At 34.5% G+C, this 23,061-nt stretch overlaps 1 protein-coding gene across 4 annotated transcripts in view; it reads right to left on the bottom strand.

The window, feature by feature from the left end:
- Positions 1 to 23,061, bottom strand: part of LOC106114736 (polyadenylate-binding protein RBP45) — a 138,511-nt gene that overhangs the window by 26,210 nt on the left and 89,240 nt on the right. Inside the window, exons 3-4 of one of the 4 annotated variants that reach the window (XM_013308049.1) lie at positions 17,110 to 17,151; positions 7,428 to 7,580 (exon numbers count right to left, since the gene is read on the bottom strand). In XM_013308049.1, the coding sequence (XP_013163503.1) occupies positions 7,428 to 7,575 (148 nt within the window). In that variant the 5' untranslated portion in view covers positions 7,576 to 7,580; positions 17,110 to 17,151. Of the gene's footprint in view, positions 1 to 7,427; positions 7,750 to 17,109; positions 17,152 to 23,061 lie in introns of those variants that run through there. The other 3 variants (XM_013308050.1, XM_013308052.1, XM_013308048.1) reach the window with 3 other exon arrangements.

Genomic DNA, 23,061 nt, shown 5'->3' with positions numbered 1-23,061 from the left:
ATCCATCTAAACATTCACATTTATAACATTAGTAAGATTATGTAGTCCCTTACTATAGAACTAAATCTAAAGAACTTCCATACACTCCGATCATATTTAAATATACACGACACAAAACTATTTGAATGTCATTGTGTGTACAGCAAAGCATTGAAAAATGTCGGCGTCAGTTCGACAACGTGTGGGTCTTCAAGAGTGAACAAACTAAACCAGCGCGTACATATCACATCAGGTAGATTTACTCGAGAACTCGCTTATTAATTACTAAATGTCACTCTGAACTTCGTCAGTGTAGAATTAATAAATGCCCAAGTTACTCCTACATGTATCAGATGCCTTCCAGTGGAAGTACCGTCAAAATAGATAGACAGACAAGAATATAAAAATAGATTGCATTATGTTGGCGAAATATTTTTACCATCTATATATATAAAAGAAAGTCGTGTTAGTTACACTATTTATAACTCAAGAACGGTTTTACCAATATTTCTGAAAATTGGTGAGGAGGTAGCTTAGAGCCAGGAGACGGACATGGGATACTATTTATTCATTTTTTTTTCGAATTTATGCCTTGAAAAGCTGTTTTTTATTTAACTTACTAATGTTATAAATGCGAATGTTTAGATGGATGTGATGTGGATGGATGGATGGGCGGGATATACTAATTAAGTTTTTTTAATAATATTATAATATATATCCACGCGGGCGACAGCTAGTTTAACATAAAGACCTTTCAATTTTCTTAATTATGCTGATAAAAATAATTGCATTGCTTTCGCGTATTTTTGCGTATTACTCTGTAAGTTAATGATTAATTAACGATTCTCGTTACGGCAGTATATAATTTCATATACAGAATGTTATAAAATTAACATAAATTAAAATATTAACGTATAATTTTTAAACCTGCTGATAATTAAATGTTGGCAATTTAAAATTTAAAACTGTATTAATATTGCAACAGCCTGTATTTCAGTTTATATATAGGCTCGGCTCTCGCGGTTCGTTAGCCGATCCTTTGCGACACAGCCGGGGTGTGGTACAAGTTATAAACTGATGGAACTAAATTATTATTTTATTAATTACTAGCTGTCGCCCGCGATACTATCCGGGCGGAATAAAAAACCTTAATTAGTAGCCAATGTCTTCTTTTAAGCTATATTCTATATGTATGCTAAATTTCATCGAGAAATCAGCCGTTTTAGAGATACCTTCAAGCAAACATTCATCCAGCCAAGTTAATCATTCGCATTTATAATATTAGTAAGATATTAGTAAGAAGTAAAATTGAAATTAAACCCCTTTATAAAATATATTTTACAAAATTATCATTATTTTGTCACAAATGACAGGGATGACGATATGTTTTATACAGGGGGTTTTGGGGTCTGAAAAAGTTAAAAGAGTATGCTACCGCGGTTACTTCTAGCTGAAAATATGTGGAAAAAGGTACAGAAGATGACATAAAGAAAAAATAACAGCAGCTGGTTGTATTTGTGACAGTTTTTTTGAATTTAGAACACTGAGGGTCAGAGACTACCCTAAGTGAGACTATGTGATAGTGAATGCTGGTCCAGTGCAAGACTTCACACTGACTTTCACAGATATGTGCAGCATCACGATGTTTTCCTTCACCGTAACAACATACGATAAATGTACATATGTAAAAACACATTGGTACATGACGGGATTCGAAACCAGGACTTGCAGTCATGTACCAGAGCTACCGACTCTATCGATTAGACGTGATCCATCATAATTTAACTTATGCCTACCGGGTCAGATAACTTTGTTCGACTATACCAATTCGAAGTGAAGTAATCTAGGCTAGGTTTGAATAATAATTCAAATGTCACGTAATGTCGCGGTAAGAGGTTATAGCAGGTTATAGGTCGTTGTCACGCTAAGCCACACCCCACCTTTTTAATTTTAACCTTTTTACCGCTAGGGCTATTCTGCAATGTAAATTTATTTTAACATTTAAAATCCTTTCCGCGGTACGAGTTAATTCTGCAATTTATGTTTAAACTAAAGAAAAAGATGGTATTATTAACTAGCGGTCGCCCGCTACTCCGTCCACGTCTATGTTATTCTAGACTATGTTCTACATGTATACCAAATTTCATCGAGATCCGTCCGATCTGAGAACGCGACTTTATTTTCTAATATTCAAAGCTGATAAGGAATCTAAGTTTGTGTTATTTAATTTCACCCCTCAGGGTAGAAATGAGTTTCTTAATTGTGTTAGGGGGTAGATACGGCAAAGGGTTTCATGTTATAACACTAAAAACCAATTGGGGAGAGTAAAGATTTCGGAAGGGAGGCTGTAAACACGAATGGTCAAATAACTTGTGTAAATGTTAAGTTATAAGTTAATTTACTTAAGCTTAGTTGCATTAGTTTGTGTTTAGTTTACGTTAATTTTGTTTTGGTAGCTTAAAAGGTAAGTTATGTCGTAAAAAAATTGAAAAAGAAAATCAAGAATTTTAAAATGTTCGACATGTACAAAAAACACATTTGTTAAATACTTGACTGTACTGCATCGTAATCTAGACTTTACCGTTCAAGCCCCACTATCTTTATATATATAATTCTTCTGTGACTGGAGCGATTTTGATGAAATTTTTTGTGTGTGTTCAAGGGGATCTGGGAATGGTTTAGATTCACAATTTTCTCCGCTGGACATTTTTTTTTTTGAATTAATTTTTAATTTATTAGTAGTTGTTGATTTTGGAATGTTTTACATTGGATCCGACAGACGGCGCTATCATCGCAGTGTCAAATTTTAAATAATATTCGAATTAAAGACGTGTAGACAGGACAACGTCTGTCGGGTCCTCTAGTATCTATATATATCTAAATTTATCCTATGTTGTTACTGTGAAGGAAAACATCGTGATGCTGCACATATTTGAGAAAGTGAAAGATATGTGTGAAGTCTTGCACTGGACCAGCATTCACTATCATTTAGTCACCGACTTTGGGTAGGGTAGGCTAGGTTCATAGGATTAATTTGGTTATGTATATCACTAGTTACTGTATATGAAATTCAAGGAATAAAAAGGAATCGCATGATATTTCACTTGACAAAATCGGTTCAGTTGTTAACCTACAGGATGTTACAAAACATTATCTCATTCTTTGTTTCTTGTTTAAGTAAATTAAATCTTACTTACATTTTAATTAAATATATTTAGAGTTAGAGTGCAGAATAACCCCTGTTTAACTTGCTACGTGTCCGGGAATATAGGTCATAGCGAGTGAGTTATAATTAGTGAAATTTATGATGCGGGCCATCCCAGGGGAGAGGGGTGTACGGGGGTACCGAGGAGGGGAGGGTAGGGGTTATACCGGGATAAAAGGGGGTTAGTTAGACACGCATGTTGAAAATTTTTGGTCGAATTGTAACGTTTTAGTATTTTCATATTTCGTTAGTGAACTATATCGTAAAATTAAGTGTTGGTTAAAAGGTAGACATTATATTAATCTTCGATTTTTTTTTTTACTTAAAAAATTGGTTTATTTTCATCGTAAGAAAGTCAAAAACACAATAGTAAATGGCGGGGTCCAAGCTCATACATAGGAGTTCTAAAAATTATTTCTCATATATATATGTATGTAACATATTATAATTATTCCTGTAATAACAACGTTAATTATTATTCAAAATGAAACCAAACAAATTTAAATTAATGATATGTGTATTATTTTAATTACGTCTTACTAATATTATAAATGCGAATGTTTGTATGGATGTATGTTAGAATGTACTGCATGGATCTTGATAAAATGTGGTATAGATGTAGAACAAAGTCTGGAAGAACACATAGATTACTTATTAAGGTTTTTTTAACACGCGCGGACGGATTCGGCGACAGCTCGACGTTTACATACTTCTAGTGGAATTTAAAATGTTGTTCCACTTCACCTCCTCCTTTGTACCTCCTCCAGGTGGCATGTTTCAGTTGTGACCCGTTTGCATAATTCTCTTTGAGGCCGTAGTTTAATGCATCAGTTGGTTGACTTTACCTGTCGATTGTCTGCGACTTACGAGTTTAAAATAAAGTACCTGGATGTATTTTTTTTAATTGTGTTTTTTGGAAATTATATTTTAGTACGAATTACTAATAAAATGATGAAGTATGAATAATATTTTTCAATGTCACCGATAGAAAAAGTTAAGTTTATGTTTAAGTTGATTATCGATAAAACACGAATAAAATGTCATTTTCTAATAATGATTCCTAGCTAGATCGATATATCACCCCCGAAACCCCCTATATACTAAATTTTATGAAAATCGTTGGAGCCGATTCCGAGATTCCAATTATATATATACAAAAATTGCTCATTTAAAGATATAAGATAAGATTTAGATAAAGGTGTAAAAATTTAGTTTTTCTTTGTCGAGTTTTTTATTCCTTATGATGGGTTTTTTTTTGTTCAAACATTAATTCATGAATGTAGTCTCTTTGAATTAATTATAATAATAACTTAATATAAAAGAAATTAAGTAATTAACAATCAACTTAACTTAAAAGAAAATCAACTTACAATAGCAAATGCGTTACCTACCTTTGATAGACGGAGACGGAGACGCATAGAAAGAGAATATTTTCTCTATCTATGCGTCACATCTATCCAATCCACTTCCCCTTCCCATCCTTTATTAAAAAAAGGATGGTAAGGAAAGAGAACTTAAATGAGGTCCCCACAACGCTAACTCATCAGACTTTTTACAGATTTAACAGTGGTAGAGCCCGCTTTAACATCTTCGCCCACACAGAAGACAGGCGTCAAGTGGAAGTAATTCCGCGTTTCGTCTGATGAGCGTGCGTCCCGGAGGCCTAATTTAGTGCTCTTTCCCTTCCCACCCTTTTTCTTATAATATAAGGAAAGGATGGGAGGTGGAAGTGGACTTTCCGGATGAGAGGATGCATGGAGAGGGAAAATATTATCTTTCTGTGCATCCTCTCCTCCGTCTATAAAAGGTAGGCAACACATATGCGATTGCGTGTGTCTATGGGCAACTGTCACTTCGCTATTTCAGCGATTTCAGGTGGCTTCTCGCTCCTTTGCCACCTTATGATATAAAAAAAAGACTGTACACGGAATTGCATCGCACTTGAGGCGTGTCTCCTGTGTGGTCGTGATATTAAAGAGGACGAGGCATATGTGTGCAACAGATGTTGTTGCTGGTGTCTACTACAGTTGAATTTAAATATTTAACAACTATTATAAGGTTTAAGATAGTTTTTTATTGCGAAGAAATTTAAAAATTACTAAACCGAATTTTAGACTTTCACTTTGAAAAGGTTAAACCTAAAAAGTCACAAGTCTACCTTATCGTAAATATTAACTCTCAAATCCATTTTATATCCTTTATCCCTAAACCATTATCCAAAGATAATAAACTCGTCTACTGATAAAACGGTGACAGTTTTGTGTACCTTTTAAAAATTTGGGCCATTAAATCAACAAGGGACATTAAAGGGCGTATAGGTCGTAACGCTTTATGGCCGAACGTTATAAGACAGGTGAATATATTGTTATAACTTCATAGCAGTTATAACGTAACAGTTTTTATTCGACCGTTATTTATGATGACATCTATGGTTTTGATGGTACTAATATTTATTAACGTATAGTTATCGCCCGCGACAAGTCTATGTTAAATTAAAAAAAAAATGATTAGTTTATGTTATTTCATTATCATCAGCTCACTATAAATCTCCACTGAGCGTCTCTGAGTGACTATGTGAATGCTGGTCCAGTGCAAGACTTCACACATATCTTTGACTTTCTCAGATATGTGCAGCATCACGATGTTTTCATTCAACGTAACAACATACGATAAATGTATATATGTAAATGTAAAAACATGAGCTACAGACGCCCTTGATGTTATATTGCTGAATGTTTAATATTTGTTCCAAATTTATTCATGTTCCGAACAGCTGTTCTGGAGTAACATGGTTTTCTATACATCCAAAGTATTTATAAACGAGCGTCGGAAACACCGAGGTGATCAATGACACCCATGGACATCTGCAACACCAGAGGAACTGCAGATGCGTTGCCGGCCCTCAAAGAAATGGTATGTTCGCTTCTTGAAGGTCCCTAAGTCGTATTGGTTTGGAAATACCGTCGAGGACACACCGTTCCACAACTCGGCTGTGCGAGGCAAGAAGTTTCGAAGAATCGCACCGTTTCACCGAGGTGTGCCAGGATCGCGTTAAAAGGTCCGTGGTCTCTGCCTACCCCTCTGTGTTATAGGTGCGAGTTATATTGTTGTACCTACTTTACTACTATCAGGACAAAAGCGAGAATTGTTATTACTAAAAGCTTTGTTTCAAGTAATAATAACCCGTTAATTAACAGTTATAACTTTAGTTGACTGTAGTTAATAACAGTAGTTGAATGAACAGTTGTTTAGTAAATATATTTTATATAACGTATTCCAGTTTAGCTCGCGGCGTTTTCGTGTAAAACCTAAATTAAATATCAACAAAAAAGTGACTGGGAAAGTAATAACCGGAGCTGGTACAAGCCTGAAATATTAACTGAATTTATCTCTCTTCTTCTCTTCTTCGTATACTTCATTACTGAAGGTCGTGCGTGTCTTGATATGTCTTTGTATTTATCATTTAAATAGAGAGTTGCTTTTACGTCTATTATTTGAACATAGCGTTAAATTTTGGTGTAGGGAAATCTTCCAAAGATACCTTGAAGGGGGATACAAGGTTATGTGGGAGACCTACTAAAACTCCTTAACTTAAGTACAGTGGAAGAGGGTTCCGGGATCTCCAAGGAATGCATTGGCTCCTTGTGGCTCCACACTAGAAACTAATAGCTGTCGCCCGCGACTTCGTTCGTGCGGAATTAAAAAAATAATAACAGCCTTTGTGTTCTTCCAGGCTAAATAAATTTGCTTGTACCATTCCAACTAAGCCCTAGCCTTTGCTAGGGAATATGGTTTACGACAATAGTCGAATGGCGGGATTCGAACCCCCGACCTAGTGATCGGAAATCCGTACCCTTAACCATTAGGCTATTGAAGCTATAAATCTTATATCTTTAAATGAGCAATTCTTGTATATATATATAATTGGAATATCGGAATCGGCTCCAAAGATTTTCATAAAACTTAGTATATAGGGGGTTTCGGGAGCGATAAAACGATCTAGCTAGGAATCATTTTTAGAAAATGTCATTTTATTCGTGTTTTATCGATAATCAACTTAAACATAAACTTAACTTTTTCTATCGGTAAGATCGAAAAATATTATTCATATTTCATCATTTTATTAGTAATTCGTACTTGAATATAATTTCCAAAAAACACAATAAAAAAAAATACCGAGCAAAGCGGTCATCCAGATTTTATATATTAAAGATGAAGAGTAATAAAATATGAAGAGACTTACCGAGTTTGTTATTGCCATGTGGATGCTGATGATGGTGTTGTTGAGGTATTTGCTGCATCAGCGCTGGATGTGGCAACTGCAGTAGTTTCGGCTCTAGTTTTGTAGCTGCAGCTACAGGGATAGGTCCTGCGTTTGTCATGGTCGTCATTGTGGCTGCGGGCATCATTAACGTAGACATCGTGAGCATTTTGTGCAGCGCCTCACGTTTATCCACCATTTACAATCGATTTAAATAGACGCCATCTCGCGTCTGATAGTGGCACTAAGTTTTAATGTTTATTTTAAATATTTTTTCTGTTTTATTTAGGTTATAACCACTGTATTTTTTTTTTATAAATTGTTTTATATTTCAAAATAGGTTGATTTATAACTACTCTACGACGTCTGTGAAAAAGTTAGTAGTTTGTATTTTTTAAATTCGGATTAAAATGTTTAAGGCCTTTTAAATTTGGAGAGATATTTATAAATTGTAGTTTAAAAATAATGTTATACAGCCAGTTAAATTAGATACCTGTTTCGAAATTTAAAAATAAAAAAATAAGCAACAGATGCTGTTTATTTCATATATTGTAATAAATAACTAGCTATTGCCCGCGACTCCTTCTGCGTAGGAATAAAAAAATAGATCGTAGGCGATTCTCAGACCTACTGAATTTTCATAAAAATCAGTCAAGCAGTTTCAGAGGAGTATGGTAACTAACATAGTAATACAAGAATTTTATCTCTTACTAATATTATAAATGCCAATGTTTAGATGGATGTTTGTTTGAAGGTATCCCCAGAACGACTGTATGGATTTCACTGAAAGGCATAGATCTAGAACATAGTTTAGAAGAACACATATGCTACTAATTAATTTTTTAAAACCGTGGAGACAGAGTTGCGGGTGATAGCTAGTGCAAAATAAACTGAAACTGTTCTATAGTACTTTATTAAGCATTTGTTGATGAAATTAAATAATATTCAAAGTTAATTTCAGTCTAAAGTCAGGTTTCCCAGTTCTAGAACATTCGATAGTGGTTTTTGAACTTTAGAAACTGAAAACTAACGCGCCAACTTTCAGTAAACTCTCTACGAGGTTTAATCTTTCTATTTTCCTTACTATCACCGATCAAACGGTAAACTATGTTGAAATTTGCACATACTTAGGAAACTTTGGAAAGCCCTTTTACTATTAAATATTAAACTATTGTTCAACTTAACCCTTTGAAGATGTTGGACAATGAAGTTGATAAGGAGTTGTGTGTGAATTAAAAAGCATGTCGTCGTAGCACTTCTACATCGTAGACTCTCTCGTAGCTTGTGCTAGTATCAAATATAACGCAATTATGAAATTTGAAAAGCGAGCGGTTTTAACGTTGAAAGGGTTACGGGAGATGCAAAAGTTTACAAAAAAAAACCTCAGTCAGGTAAAAGTTAGTACAGGTGCAGGGGAGAAAGTATTAAAAAAGTTGGCACAACTTCACATTAATGAGAACAGCTTAGCAGCTCGACCTTAAATTTATCTACAAAAATATATATGAAAAGAAGATTTTTAATTAAAGATTCTATGAAAGTGGTAATTCAATTTTTATATAATATTTATTAGTCTTTATGACGATTTCGTTTTTCTTTTGTTTTAAAAGAGAAGGGCGCAAACGAGCGACGGGAACAACGAGGTGATCAACGACATGGACATCTGCAACACCAGAGGAACTGCAGATACGTTGCCGGCCTTTATGGAAATGGTATGCTCGCTTCTTGAAGGTCCCCAAATCGTATTGGTTTGGAAATACCGCCGAGTACAGACCGTTCCACAACGCGACTGTGCGAGCTAAGAAATTGTGCGAGAATCGCACCGTTGTGGAATGCCAGCCATCCAGGTGGTGTGGATGGAATATAAATAGTATTTTAATTCTATCTTTAACTCGACTATTTATCGCAGATTTTTATGGGATTTGTATACTAAAAACGTCGTACTTTAATTGATTTGTAATATCAATGTGATTCGATTAATGTTAAAAAATAGAGTCGATTTTTTTAAAGTTAAACCGTCACTTCTTAAACACTTTTAATTGCTATGTTATATATAGTACGAATACTTACAACTTACAAATTATTCGTTCTAAATCAATTTGAACCTTAAAAACTTCTCGAATAATTCTAAAAAAGAAAATAATATTTAAGATTTTTAATATAGAATAATTCTTCATAGTTTTCTTTTCGTCAAATTTCGTATCAATTATTAACATTCTTTTCAATTCGATACGAATGATAATCGCACATCCCTAGCTAAGAATGTCTATGTGTTATCCCGAAAAAAACTTTGACAATCTTCAAGGAATTCCATTTAACCCTCCACCATTAAAGTTAGTTATTACGGAAGGGGAAAACCACAGAAGCAGACTTGTTGTTAAGTTATGTCATTCGTCCCCAAGGCTCTACATACATACTTTACAAATTGCATTTCTTGCCTTTAGCCCTTGTAACATTACTCGTACTATAGTGATGTGATTTGTGGTAGTCATTTTAATGTTGACTGAAAAGTTGTTTCCTGCGTTCAGTTTTATTGAAAAAAAAGTTTTCTATAAAATGCCCACGTGCATCAGTTAAATTCCCATCCAAGAATTGTCAAAATCAGTCAACCCGCTCTGGGGATTAAATGTAATATACGAGGCCTTGTAGACAGACATAAAGAGAAACAGACAGACGTACAAAAATTTTAAAAAATGGTTATCCGTATCAGCTACGCAACGCTACTTACAAATCTACGAGAATTTTTCTTGGATTTTTTTCGGTATAGCATAGTAATAGCGTTGCTGACATTCCGATTATTTTATTAGCGAGTATTTCAGGCGCTACGACTGTTTCGTAGAGTGTAGCAATTTTGCTACGATATTTCAGTTGATCGTAGTTATAGTGCTACGAGGTTTTCGTAGAGTGCAATTATAGTGATACGAATTTCGTAGAATTTAGTTTAAATATTACACTAATAGATAATACAAAGACTTTGAGACTATTTTATTTAACATATATAATGTTAATATTTTACTTCTAAGCTATCAATAAATTGTATCAAGATTCGTCCTTGCACAAATAAGTGCGCTACGCCAGCTCTACGGGAGGTACTCAGCCCGCTGCGAGGAATGGAAAGCTTTTTATGACCTGCAGTGATTTCGTTTATAGTGTTATTTAGCTGACACATTTCTCATAATTAAATAAGTAAACAGCTAAGCAATCTTTGTAATATAAAAATTTCTGATCACAATAAAATAAGCTCCTATGTATAAATAACTAGCTGTCGCCCGCGACTCCGTCTGCGTGAATATAAAAAAAACTTAATTAGTGTAGCCTATGTGTTCTTTCAGACTATGTTCTATACGTATGCCAAATTAAATCGAGATCTGTTCAACCGTTCTAGAGATATCTTCAAACACCAATCCATTCATCCACATCACATCCATCTAAACATTCGCGTTTATATTAGTAAGTTAAATAAAAAGCAGCTCTTCGAGGCATACATTAGAAAAAAATGAATAAATAGTATCCTATGTCCGTCTCCATGCTCTAAGCTACCTCCTCGCCAATTTTCAGGTATATCGGTAAAGCCGTTCTTGAGTTATAAATAGTGAAACTAACACCACTTTCTTTTATATATACAGATAGATTGTATCTCACAATGTTTAAGATATTTTTATCATTTTCGTATAAAAGTTGTAATATTTTAATATTTTTTCACAGTACCAAACAACACCAATCAACCCGTGATCATGATGCATGCAACTGTGCCAAAATATCGGAAGTTCAAACAGTTGAATCGTGATAAGAATCCCGTTTCTTATTAATAGTATTTGCGATCCTATTTGGATTTATTTCAGGACCAAAAGTCGATTTATCGATTATTCATTTAAAGAAAGCTTTTAAACAAGCTTCAACCTAAATATTCATACTTTCAAAGTATTACGTGTACGCATTTTTAAATTACCCTCTACTTATGGTTACCCTATTTTTTCGACAATATGTTTAAATTTAGCTTCCCACTTTTACAAAGGGTAACAAATGCTAAAAGTTACTTCACCGTCCTCAACAAATACCTCATTGTCATATAAAACAAAATTCAGCAAATAAGCTTAAATTAGATGGAATTTCAACCCTTTTTATGTGACACGACACAACGCTCTCTCACATATATTGCAGCGTTCACAAAAAAATTAGAGAAAATAAAAAAAAAATTAAAAAATCAATTTCATCAGCTCACTATACGTCCAAACAGAGGGGGAGCCTACCATAAGTTAGGGGTGATTAGGCCATAGTCAACCACTTAGGCCAAGTGCGGGTTGACTTCACACATATCTTTGAATTTCTTTACAGATATGTGCAGCATCACAATGTTTTCCTTCACCGTAAGAACGTCGGATAAATGTACATATGTGAATCGGAAATCATATTGGTACAGGCAGGATTCGTACGCAGGACCTGCAGATTACAAGTCAAGTGTTGAAACCCCTGAGCCACCGACGCTCAAAAAGAAATACCAATTTATAATAGGAATTGTCAATTTATTGACATAATTTTGTGCATGTTTTTGGAACAATGAAAACCCATGGTTATGTTAGTTAACGTCAAATTATTTACTTAGTATGGATTTTTTTTTAATTTCATTATTATAAATATTATGATGGATATAATATATCTAATATTATAAATGCGAATGTTTGTATGGATGTTTGTTAGAAGATATCTCCAGAACGGTTGCACGGATTTCGCTGAAATTTAGCATAGATGTAGAACATAGTCTGGAAGAACACGTAGGCTAATAATTAAGAATATTTATTATAAATACTACAGTGAAATTAAAATTAAATCTATAATTATTATTGGGTTTTTAGAGAAAAATCTATTAATAATTAAAAATTAAAAACTTTTTCTGCTAACCGTACACGCCATATAAACAGAGCGCGTGCTTCAACGAACATTAAAAGTAAAATGTGTCCTCTAGCGAGGGTTCTAGTTAAATTACATGAATGTTCTTATGTCACAAATAGCTGACAATTTTAAGTGTTTATCTAGCCTTAAATAGCGGTCACCCGTAACTTCGTCGGGGCAAAAAAATAGCTAATAGCATTCCTGAACACATCAGCTATCTTCCAGTCAAAGTCTCGTCTAAATCTGTCCACACGTTGCGGAGATTACCCGTAACAAACGCGGACTTCCGTACAGACAGACAGTCAAAAATTTTAATTTTAATTTTCGTTACAAGTTTTTTTATATCATAAGGTGGCAAACGAGCGAGCGGCCAACTAAAATCTCTAAAATAGCGAAGTGATCGTTGCCCATAGACATACGCAATTGCATATGCGTTGCCTGTCTTTAATCGACGGAGGAGAGGATGCACAGAAAGAAAAAATATTTTCCCTTTCGGAAGAATTCGGAAAGTCCACTTCCCATCCTTTCCTTATAAGAGAAATGGTGGAAAGGGAAAGAGGACTAAAATAGGCCTCCGGGACGCACACTCATCAGACGAAACGCAGAACAGCTTCCACTTTACCCCTGTCTTCTGTGTGGTCGTGGTATTTCACCGGGCGAGCCGGGCCAATTCGTGCGAAGATGTTAAAGCGGGCTCTACCACTGTTAAAGTAAAGTACAGCGTGTTTGCAAAATATGATTTTCATTCGATATTACTTTATTAGGATCTAGAATAAATCTATACAAGATTGTTGTCTCTTTTGTTGTCCAAGAAAAAGAAAGGGATAGCAGATAAATGTAGTGTGCTTTCACTTTCGTATCACCTGTATCACAATATTTTTATGTCTTTTTTCTATAAAATTTGTAACATCCTATATTTATCCTAGATTTATACAGGATGTTGTTATCCTGTATAAATCTTCACGGACATAACTCAGTGAGGGGCGAGCAGTTTGTTAATCCGTCGCTAGCCGACAGACCATTATTAACATAATTTAGGTGAATGGGCTAAAAAGGTTTTTATATATACGAATAAATCACTGGATTCTCTTGTTGATACTACGTTTAAACCGTGGCTTTGCTTCTATTCTTATTAATTTTGAGGCGCTTAAATCTTACTAATATTATAAATGTTTAAATGGCTGGACGGATGTTTGCTTGAAGGTATCTCCAGAACGGCTGTATGGATTACGCTAAAATTTGGCACAAATGTAGAAAATAGTCTGGAAGTTAGGCTACTTATTAAGTTTTTTAATTTTTCGCGGGCGACAGCTAGTAATTTTTAACACAGAGTGATAGACGGAGAGCACGGACCTATTGCCGCGGTCCTGATACACATCTCTCCCTTCAACACTCATACATCTACATACATACATGCACATCGGTTTCTGGTGGACTAAAATCGCCCTTCTTGAGGATTTTATAGATCTGAATGGTAAAAGTCTGGGACGACCCCAACCGACACTACTCACTTTCGCGCCATAAATTTCCTTCCTTAATCTCCTTTCATTCTTCCTTATACTAAACTATTTACGTATACACTGTAATAAACTGCATTGCTGACTACATGGACAGGCTATAAGCTGTTGAATTTTGTGCCGATTTGATTTTTGCTATTGTCGCTGACGATCTCTCTGGCCTTATCTCACCTAATTAAAATCGGCGCATCAGATTTTCGTCCTCCAAATCAATCTACCGTAATCTTAGTCGTAACCCCGTTCTTAATTTCTCTTTTCACACAATCCATCCATATCTTCCTAGGCCTACGTACCGGTGTACCCCACCACACTATCACATGCACCTTCCCTCCTCATAACTAATAATATAGATAAAATAATGTGTCAGTAACAAAAGTTTTTAAGTTAGAACTAATTAAAAGCTTTAATTTCTAATTAAAAACCTATCCATATATAGAAATCAGTGATTTTAATATTCTTTCTATGTCTATGTCTACACGGACGTACTCCATACGTAATTTCCCCAGTCAATGTCAAGGCGATGTCGATTGCTTGTAAGTGTGGGCGATAGCAAACAGCGCCGCGTTGTCGCCGCGTAATGGAATGCAAACAGAACGAGCGACACGGAATGCATTTACGATCAGCTTTGAGTTAGCATTCGCTTGGTACGGTATATGGAAAAGGCTTTTTTTATAATTTATTAATATTGTTAAGTTTTAAGAATTACGACGAATAATCAATTGATAAAATTATTTCGGAGACCTTCTTAAATTATTTTGCTTCCTACTAATATTACAAATGGGAAAGTTTATATGGATGTTTGTTAGAAGGTATCTTCAGAACTGCTGAACGGATGTCGATGAAATTTGGCATAGATATAGAACATAGTCTGGAAGAACACATTAGCTACTAATTAAGTTTTTTTTTAAATAAAGCGTGGTTGGAGACGTAGACGACAGCTAGTCACAAGCTGATATAAAAACGGCTAGACACTTACGTATATTTGTCCGGTGGTGGCACCGACTAGTTTCCCCTAATGAAGAGCCCCCGATGGGCTCGAAACTAGTCGGTGTCGTCACCGGACGAATATACGTAAGTGTTTAGTCGTTTTTTATATCAGTTCATTATAATGCCTCAGGAAAGTTTAAATAATTTGTCAGCTAGTCATTTCATAAAGTAATGCTTCTAGTGATTAAGTTCCAAAACCTAGCTGGTCTAAATAAAAGAGACAATAGTCTATTAAGACAACGGTGGAATAGTGTAAAGTATTCCAATTCCTTTCTCAGTTATAGTGTATAAAGTGGTGCAGTTTGTGCAAAGCACCAAAAACATGCAGCCAACGACCGGTCAGGGTGAAAGAGGTCGAAGCCTCCGCAAAGCGATGCATAAAAGCTATAGAAAAAAAGCTCGCTTTTCCACCAACCAAACGGAATGGCTAACACGCGGTTGTATAAGTATGGAAAATGCTTTTTTTATTAATTACTAGTTGTTGCATTCGACTCTGTCGGCGCGGCATAAAATGCCCATATGCTCTTCCAGACTTATTCTACACTTGTGCCAAATTTCAGCGAGATCCATCAAATAGTTCTGGAGATATCTTCTAGCAAACATCCATCCTTTCATCCAAACATCAGCGTTTATAATATTAGTAAGATTTTTCTGGACATTGTGTTATGGAAACTTGAACATATTTTTCGTCTCAATTTCAGTGTTTCAATTACAAAATCTAATCTGAAATTCCAATAATAATATGGTATCGAAACACGATATTCGTGATTCTTAGCAGACTTCAAAAAGAAGGAGGTTATCATTTCGTCTGTATATTTTTTATGTGTGTTACCGCTATTGCTCCAATTTTGTTTTTTTTTTGATCGAAAGGTTTTGTTAAAGAACGTTCAAACGATTATATTGTTTAGATGGATGGATGGATGTAAGAAAGTATCTCCAGAACAGACAGAACATAGTATGGAAGAACACATAGACTATGTATTTTTTTTTAATTCCGCGTAGACAGAGTCGCGGCCGTCAACTGCTATAATATAAAACCTACAGGCGTGATGATTTTTTTTAATTATTACTTATAACGACACATAAAACCAAAACAGAGTGTATTCATAATTTAAAAGTAGAACATTCTTTGTATATATTCTAAAATAATATTTCGAATAAAAGAAGTCGCTTCCATATTTTGCTAACATACCACGGCGATTCACAGACCTTGTATTTGGAAAATACACTCTATTTGCATACGCAAAAGGGTACGTTTTTGAATACGTTATCAGCTGTCACATTTTGTTCTGAATAAATCACGCGTTAGATTTTTTATTCATAGTATGTTTTCATAAAGGTTCCTAAAGAAAATATAAAAGTATTTCTATATTGTGCTCCATCTTTGTTCTCACAAGGGGACAAAAGAGGAAAGCGTTATTACGATAAAATGATTTCAAAATAGATCGTACATTATCGGCCACTAGCTTTAACCTGTGTCTTTCTCTGTGCAAATCGCCCAGAACTGTTTAGCCGTTCTGGAGATAACTTCTAATACGGGGAACGCTGCCAGTATCTTCGAGACCTTGCCTAAAGGGACTCCTTTTAATAATACATTTTAGTAAATTATTCGTTTTTAATATTTTATTTTATATCATAGATTTAAGACTATTCATCAGATTCTTTGTTAGTTTATTATTCAAATATTAGATAATAAATATTATTGAAATTCATATATTAATACTATATAGTTTATAGTAAATTAACTTCTAATAAACATCCATACATCCAAGCAAACATTGACATTAATATTACTAACTATCGCTAGCGCGGTTAAACAAAAAAACTTAATTAGTAGCCTAGGTCTTCTTCCAGAGTATGTTCTATATCTATGTCAAATTTCAGCAAGATCTATGCAGCCGTTCTGGTGATACCTTCCAACAATTATACATCCAAACTTAATAATCAGCCTTTGTGTTATTCCAGACAGAAATCTGTCGATTGTAAATTTAATTCTAAACTGTTTAGTCGTTCTATAATTAACTGTTAACAAATGTACATTTTAAGTTTCGTATATAACATTAAGTATTGCATTTAGGACAGCCATACACGAACCGCTTTAACTTGTAAAAACATCTTAAATATAAAAAGTTTTGTCGTTCAATTGCACTTTATATATTAAATGTTTTCTACCCGCCTTACTATAGTTCGAGTTCAAACGCTTTGTATTACGAGCGAGGAGGTTTTATATTTTAATAATAATAAAAAAAAAACAAATAAAAATATAGCAAAACCTGAGTCCTTTTTTCCATTCGCAACGGTACTGGCGGGGTTATCTGAAACAAAGAAAAGATAAATTTATTGTTTATGCTTTTATTACAGATATATTATTTATGAATAGAATATAAAAATATATTGAACATCTACAACCTGCCCTTATTCCTCCATACATCTCTATCAGCCGTCATATCTGAATCTACCCCCTTCTTACACATATCCTCTTTCACACAATACTTTGGTCTTCCTCTACCTTTGTAGTCATCAATCTCATTACGTTTTTGTTTATATCGATATATAAAAGAAAGTCGTGTTAGTTACACTATTTATAACTCAAGAACGGCTTTACTGATATGGCTGAAAATTGGTGAGGAGGGAGCTGAGAGCCAGGAGACGGACATAGGATACTATTTTTTTTTTCGAATTTATGCGTTGAAGAGCTGCTTTTTATTTAACTTATCTATATATTTTGTTTTTTTATATATCAACGCGGACGACAGCTAGTATGATAAAAATGAATTCTCCGGCACGCACACTCATCTGATTGTACTCGGAATGACTCCGACTTGTATTTTCTTTATGGTCGTGGTATTGCACCGGACCAGCCAAACCATTTGCGCTACAGACGTTGTTACAGTCTCTACCACGATAATATGACACCAAAATTAAAAGAACTGTCTAACTTCTGCATTTAGAAATGTTTAATGATCACATAGGGTAACCCTTAGTGTAGATTAAGTATCAAATAATCTGAAGAACTAATCTAAGAGCGTCGGTGGCTCAGGTGTCAAGCACTTGACTTGCAATCTGCAGGTCCTGGGTTCGAATCCCGCCATGTACCAATATTTTCGATTTTTGATTTACATATCTACATTTATTCGACTTACTTACGGTTAAGTAAAACATCGTGATGCAACCTGCATATATCTGAGAAGATTCAAAGATATGTGTGAAGTCAACCCGCACTTGGCCAGCGCGTTTGACTATGGCCTAGTCACCCCTAACATAGGGTAGGCTCCGAGCACCTTGGTGGGGACCTATAGCTTTTGATGAATCTAATGAACAACGACAGTATACTTTGAGCTATTATCTAACGTTGTTTTAACATCAATATAATACACTGGCCATAAACAACTTCAATAAATTAAAAAGCAAGTAAAAAAAAATATCTATCGTAGCCTGTAAAAAGGTTTCGTTTAAAATTCTCAAACACTTTTCATATAAAAATTGTCAATATAATAGAAAAGTGATCGGTTATCGTTCATCCCGGGGGACTTCGGGAAAGACGCTCGTAGAAAAGTTTCATGAGAATAAAAAAATATCTATAGTCAAGTTTTAAATTAATAAAATATTTTTTAATATCTAGCGATAAATAATACCTATAATTGCTGTAGTTTTTAGTAGAAAGTGTCTATCTATTTTCGCTAAATGAGCGAAGTATCATTAGCTTTGCAAAAGAGCTCAACTCCCTACGCGTGGAATTAAAAAAAACTTAATAAGTACCCTAAGTGTTTTTTCATACTATGCTCTACATTTATGCCAAATTTTATTAAGATCCGTTTAAACGTTTCGGTGATACCTTCAAACAAACATCCATCTAAACATTCGCATTTATAATATTAGTAAGATATAATAGACAAATATTTGCAGACACGTTGGCTACTTTTAAATGAACAAGGAAGGGGATGTACAGAGAAAGAATGTTTACCTATCACATGCGTACTCTTCACCGTTGAATCCTTTATCACTTCTCTTTCGTATTAGTACTTTCCTTGTTAAAAATGTTTGGGAAACAGAAGAGGATTAAAATATGTCTTCCGACACACTCATTGGAGAACTGAATGACCTCAATTGCACGCCTATCTTCTATGTGATGGTGGCATTGCATATTTCGAGCGGGACATTCGTTTATTTTCTAGTTGTATGTAGTTTGTTTAACAGTGGTAGACAGTAGACATCTGTTGCACGAATGGGAGATACTACGACACAAGACAGGAGTTGAAACAATTCAATTCCTCTTCTAAGTGTGCGTGCTGGATGACTAATTTTAGTCCTCTTCTTTTCCACCCTTTTTCTTATAATGATGGGATGTGGATTTTCAGGATGAGGGTCCGTTGATTAAAGGTAGGTAACGCATGCAATTACGTATGTCTATGGGTAACGTCGCTTTGCTATTTCAGCGGTTTCAGATGGCCGCTCGTTTGCCACCTTATGATAAAAAAACAACTTGAGATGACTGGAAAGGAACAAAGATTTAGTAAATTAATAAACGGCGTGTTTAAAAATATGGAATATATTCTCTCAAAGCATTATGAACTAAATAACCGTGTTTCGTTTACTCGAAACACGTGAAAACATGAATAGACCAACTTAGCTATCTCCCCAACATTTATAATTTAGCCTTTTCACATTCAAACGGAAAAACGGAAGTTTTTAAAAAAAGAATGCCGTATGTAGAGCATAGTAAAAGAGCGTTCCAGCCAGTCTGAAGTTTTTTTTTAATAAACTTTTATGCGGATACTCCGTTATGCCAACTATATGGGCAAAGGAGTATTTAACCTCCTTATTGTAGATAAAAAATAATCGTTTTTTTTCCCGCAATGTAGATAATAAATTTTCGTTTATTGGATGCTATGACGTAAGCTTTAATCTAGATGATGTTTCTCGTTGAAGCTACGCGTTTATTAAATATACGTATAAGAAATATAAGTAAAGATTTAGTCTGTTTTAGTTTTTTTTATATATCATAAGGTGGCAAACGAGCGAGCGGCCACCTAAAATCGCTGAAATAGCGAAGTGACCGTTGCCCACAGATATACGCAGTTGCATATATGCGTTGACTACCGAGGCGAGGATGCACAGAATGAAAATATCTTCCCTTTCCCTGCATCCTCTCATCCGGAAAGTCCACTTCCACTTTCCATCTTTTCCTTGTAGGAAAAAGGGTGGGAAGGAAAAGATGACTAAATTAGGCCTCCGGGACGTACACTCATCAGACTGTAGTTGGAATAGCTTCCACTTGAGGTCTGTCTTCTGTGTGGTTGTGGTAGGAGAGATGGATGGATGAACTTTTGCATTTATGATATTAGTAAGATAAGATAGTAGAGCTGTCAAGCGAAGCCAGGACGAATTGCTAGTATTAATATATGAGAAATATAGCATAAAATTTGCGAGGTCTCGACATACCGTCCCATATGTTTTACGACAACTGATACGCCGACCCTTCATCCCTTGTGAAAGGGTGTTTCACCCCTAATATATTTCACCTTAGTCTTATATCTGTTCATTTATAAATGTATTTCCGTGATATTCCACTGCTGAAATACATGTATTTAAACACATTATTTGTGTTCAGAGATTGTTTATACAAGTTTTTTGATAGTGGAAACCCTCTGTTGTCACAAATCATATTTAAAAAGATAGAGACATTCAGAATGTCCAAGTAAATCCTGAATAAATTATTTACTTACTTATTTCCATATAAGCTGGGAAACGCTTAAAAGAACTGATAAAAATGACATTTGGAACACAAATAACCTAGAGTCTGAGAAAGGATATAGGCTACTTTTTTACGTGGATAGAGTTTTGGTAGGGGTTGAAAGTAGGGGTGGAAATTTGTATGGAGGTATCATTTTTGCAGTTAGAAAATTGAAACTTAGGCTGTTAATTTGATTTAAATAAATATTCAATGCTTGTTAAAAATTTTACCCAGAAGGAATGTTAATGTGAATGTTTTGTTGTAATGTTCAATAAGTTTAAATAATTAAAATGCTACCCTAAGACGAGGATGTATTCGCGAGCACAATAATCTATATATATAAAAGAAAGTCGTGTTAGTTACACTATTTATAACTCAAGAACGGCTTTACTGATATGACTGAAAATTGGTGAGGAGGTAGTAGAGCCAGGAGACGGATATAGGATACTATTTATTCATTTTTTTTCGAATTTCTGCCTTGAGGAGCTGCTTTTTATTTAACTTACTAATATTATAAATGCGAATGTTTAGATGGATGTAATGTGGATGGATGGGTGTTTAAAAATATCTGAACGATTGAACGGATCTCGATTAAATTTCGCATACATATAGAACATAATCTAAAAGTATATAGGCTACACTAATTAAGTTTTTTTTTATATATCCACGCGGACGGATTCGTGGGAGACAGCTAGTTTATAATAATTAAATTAAAAATAATACTTCAATAAACATTCACAGAAACATTCGCAAGTAAACTTGTCCAATAAATAAACATAAGTTCATCTATATCGGTGCGGAATGAACAAAGGCTTTCGTGGTACGCATGCGTCGACAGAGCGAGACAGAGAACCGGTCGAAGTGTATACAACAGTACAAGTGGGAGAGAGACAGGTGATAGTCATAAATTTCTTTGCATTCGCTATAAGGTTGTACTGTTGAATTTGATATAATTATTTTATGTGTTTGAAATTTTGCAAGAAAATTCTGTTCGGATGAAGTGTGTTGTAATCGGTAATGGCGACCAATATCTTACTAATATTAATACGAATGTTTAGATGTCTGTTATCATCTGTAGATGTAGTTCATCAGATTTTGCTGAAAGGCACAGATGTAGAATATAGTCTGGAAGAACAAGAAGTCACATGCAAAAGCTTTTCACATTGACTAGCTGACCCGACAGACATTGTCTGATAATTTGACACTGCGATGGTAGCGCCGTCTGTCGGATCCAATGTAAAACATTCCAAAATCAACAACTACTAAAAAATTAAAAATTAATTAAAAAAACATTGTAAAGCGGACAAAATTGTGAATCTAAACCATTCCCAGATCCCCTTGAACACGCACAAAAAATTTCATCAAAATCGCTCCAGTCGTTTGAGAGATGTTCAGTGACATACACACACACAGATGAATTATATATATAAAGATTTAACGATGTCCATCCTTTCGATGTTGTTATAACCGTTACTAACTGTAGATTACATTTAAAAAAGACTAAGGAATCTTAATCGACGTCTGTAAATCTGTAATATGAATTGAACATATCCTATCTCTAGTAGAGATTAAACATTTTAAACACATTTGATTTTGGATTTGATAAGGATTTATGTTTTATAGTATTTCTTGTTTATTATCTGAATATTATAAAACCTTTCGATCAAAACAAAATTAACCTCGGAGCACCAAGAACGGAGTTACGCGCTAACACACAAAAAAAACATACACACATAATCTCCTTCTTTTTGATCTCGGCTAAAAAAAAAATATTTCGGTATTTAAAAAATCATATTATCTTGCGATATAAAACAATATGTATATTTTATACATAACTGTTAGAAAGGAAGTTAACCTAGCATATATCTTTGAATCATTAGTTTTGAATTTTATTTAAAAATGCTAACGTTTTCTAATTTAATTTTCGTAATGAATTAATGCAACAAAAACAAACTTGTTATGTTTACATTATGAGTTAAAACAAAACACAATAATGCAATGTTATTCCAGACTGGCACTCTACGAGAGTACCTACGCCAATCGACCCGTTTGCTACAACACAGCTACGGCGTAGCGCGTAGCGGGGAGTATACCAAGTTATCTTATTACACACTAGCTATCGCCGGCAACTCCGTCCACGCAGAATTAATAAAAGCTTAATTAGTAGTCTATGTGTTCTTCCATACTATGTTCTATGTCTATGCGAAATTTCATTGAGATCTGATGAGCCGTCTTGGAGTTATCTTTTAACATCCATCCATTCATCTAAACATTCACATTTATAATATTAGTAATAGAGTGTTATATGACAAGCATTCATATTTTTTTTAGACATTAGTTAGAATCTTTGGCGCAAGCACGCTTTCGTTACCAAGTCAAGTGTCAGATTAGTGAGGGGACATAAACGTTGACATTTTAATAAGGCTAGTATTGCGCCAGTACACCGGTACAGTGTCGGATTTTCTACCTAACAACACTATAGTATCTTTAC

Source organism: Papilio xuthus, unplaced genomic scaffold (genome assembly GCF_000836235.2).
Source record: "Papilio xuthus unplaced genomic scaffold, Pxut_1.1 DF828037.1, whole genome shotgun sequence".
NCBI lineage: Eukaryota > Metazoa > Arthropoda > Insecta > Lepidoptera > Papilionidae > Papilio > Papilio xuthus.
This window is presented reverse-complemented; position numbering and strand designations above follow the sequence as displayed.